Source organism: Berghia stephanieae, chromosome 4 (genome assembly GCF_034508935.2).
Source record: "Berghia stephanieae isolate SIO BIC M18660-M18661 chromosome 4, UCSD_Bste_1.3, whole genome shotgun sequence".
NCBI classification, from domain to species: Eukaryota; Metazoa; Mollusca; class Gastropoda; order Nudibranchia; family Aeolidiidae; genus Berghia; species Berghia stephanieae.
In genome coordinates, this window is record NC_088363.1 from 34,599,659 (window position 1) to 34,602,158 (window position 2,500).

General features: G+C 41.8%; 1 protein-coding gene across 3 annotated transcripts in view; it reads right to left on the reverse strand.

The window, feature by feature from the left end:
* The window catches only part of LOC144970469 (uncharacterized), a 69,776-nt gene that overhangs the window by 8,150 nt on the left and 59,126 nt on the right, over positions 1-2,500 (reverse strand). For all 3 annotated transcript variants that reach the window (XM_078910150.1, XM_078910152.1, XM_078910151.1), the window contains exon 5: positions 500-1,322. In XM_078910150.1, the coding sequence (XP_078766276.1) occupies positions 500-1,322 (823 nt within the window). The remainder of the gene's footprint in view (positions 1-499; positions 1,323-2,500) is intronic.

The following is a 2,500-nucleotide window of genomic DNA, read 5'->3' on the forward strand; positions in this document are numbered from 1 at the left end:
ATATTATAGAGGCTGTAACAGTTTCAATGTGGCGTTGTATAAATAAAACCTTCAACAATCAGTATAAGAAATGAAGTGAGTATGAACTTGCCACAAGACAACAGAGAATAAAAACTTCGTGGCGGCGATGGGGGCTCGAACCCGCGACCTTACTGGTTCGACAACTCCGCCTGGCCGGGGAGATCGTAACCCTACCGCATGAGCTATCCACGACCCCCCCCCCCCCCCCCCCCCCCAATAAAGTCGCTTCGAACCTTAGTCTGACTAGAGCCTCTCTCTCTCCCGTCTTCTTGAGGTCACTGGTTCAACACACACACACAAACGTCGCGAAGATAGTAAGCCAGCATTTAAGCTTAATAGCCACTATTCTCAACACAAACATGTAGCATAGAAACGATTGGCGTTGAGTATGCTCCGGTATTTGGGGTGAATTTTTTAAATTCAGTAATTTACCAATCAGTATAAGAAATTTATATAACAAATTCAAAATAGATTTTACCTTCTAGATGCTCGCTGTCTGGTTCGTCAGCCTGGTACATGTCATCAGAATTTTGAGGGCCGTCGCCCCATGGTCCTCTGGGTCGGAAATTATCAGGCGCTCTCGGGGGTGACGGTTTGTTCGACTTCTGAAGCTGTGGGCGGTCGAACGACCCCTGAAGAGGTTTATTGTTGTCCGGCCTCGCAGCAGGCGATCCCGTCCTTCGTGATTCTGGGAGGTTTACACTATCTATTTTTAACAATTTCTCCCAGTCTTCATTGGGGACTTGATTACTTTGATAAAGATAAGGCGGAGTGTGAGCTGTCGCTGGAACGGCGTGTAATGACGGTTGGTGAGCGTAAGAAGGGGGACTGAGTTCGTGGATATCAGTTAACTTTTCATATCTATTTAATCCTCGTGAGGATTTATCTTTATCCTGTAACTTGTGCACGGTCGGCACCGACTGATGTACACGGAAATCCTTCCTCATTGAGAGCGTTTTGTATCTTCGGCCTACGTCTCGCACACTTTTCTTATTCCTCTTCATCTTATCCGATCCAACTCCCGTGCGATAAGGGTGAAGGTTACGATGATGATAGTAAGGCACTGTTGAGGTTGTAGTTGTAGTTGTAATAGACAAATTATACGGTGGGTTTTTCCTTCTCCCTCTTCTTCCTTTTCTTCTTTTTCCAGCAGGTGATGGAGCACCCGTTTGATGATAAGGACGATGATAATGGTTAGGATAAGGGTGAGGTTGGTGGTCGGGGATGACGCCATTCTCGGTCTTTACATAAGGCTTGTGTTGTTGTTGTAATGTCCTCTTGTTTACAGTCTCGTCCCAGGCCTTCAGATGAGATAATGGGTAGGGGAAGGGGGGGGGGGGAGGGGGAGATACAAGACATTTAAATGAATGATATTTATGCACCTTGTATTTTCTGATTTTAGACATTGTTCATTGCGATAAATTATTATTATTATTACTTTGTCAAAACCACTGTATCGTGAAGAGAGGCTTAGTAGCTAAGACAGCACAGTATCCATGGTTTCAAATTGCAAATTCTGCTAGTTTCCACATCTCGTTTTCTCTAATATCTTTTCATAAATGAGGAAACTTAACAATTTTGGGTTAAATAGTAAAATTGTACTTTTTAGCAATATGATCGTTCTATTTGTGTTTTATATTTGAAGTGAAATAGTATTTTTAGAGCATTTACAATCTTTAACTTTGGGTTAAATTCCGAATAAAATAGTAATTTTATAAAACTATACGATCGCTGATTTTTGTTTAAATTCCGAGTCAAATTGTACATTTTAAGAAGCATATGATCCCTGGAACCGGAGTTTAACTAGATTTATGACGTTAATTGGACCACAATAATAGATTGCTACTCCTTAGTAATCCCAACTCGGTTAATTGCAACTTTCGGTTAATTGTCAAAATTTATACAGGCCCGCCATACTATTTTTATGTCATTCAAATTGCTCAGTCCCTGACGGACTAAGAACAATGTTTGCAACAATTGGTCTGAGTTTACCATGTTATGTGCAAACTGTTGCAATGGTGGACAGGAAACTCAACTTCGGTTAATTGCAACATTTACGCGGAGCGCAAGGTGTAGCGATTATCCGGAGTGGACTGTAGTTAGAATCCGTTAAAACACACATACTAATTACCTTATCATTGCTAGGACAACAGAGAGGTCAGATATACAAGAAAATAGACCCTTTTGTCTTTGAATGTAGTACCCCACTTACCGAGGCACTGGGACTCCCACAACGAAATAAACTGTGATAGGCACATGATATAAGAAATAATTTGTCATATTTTTACAGTTCGAGATGAAGTGAGTAGAAAAGTGCCAGAAGACAATAGAGAATAACATTTTTTCGCGGCGGTGATGGGGATTGAACCCGCGAATTTATTGGTACGACAACTCCGCCTGGCCGGTGAGAGCGTGACTCTACCGTGTGAGCTATCCACGATCCCAAAAAAAATCGTATCAAACTCAGGTCATTACTAGA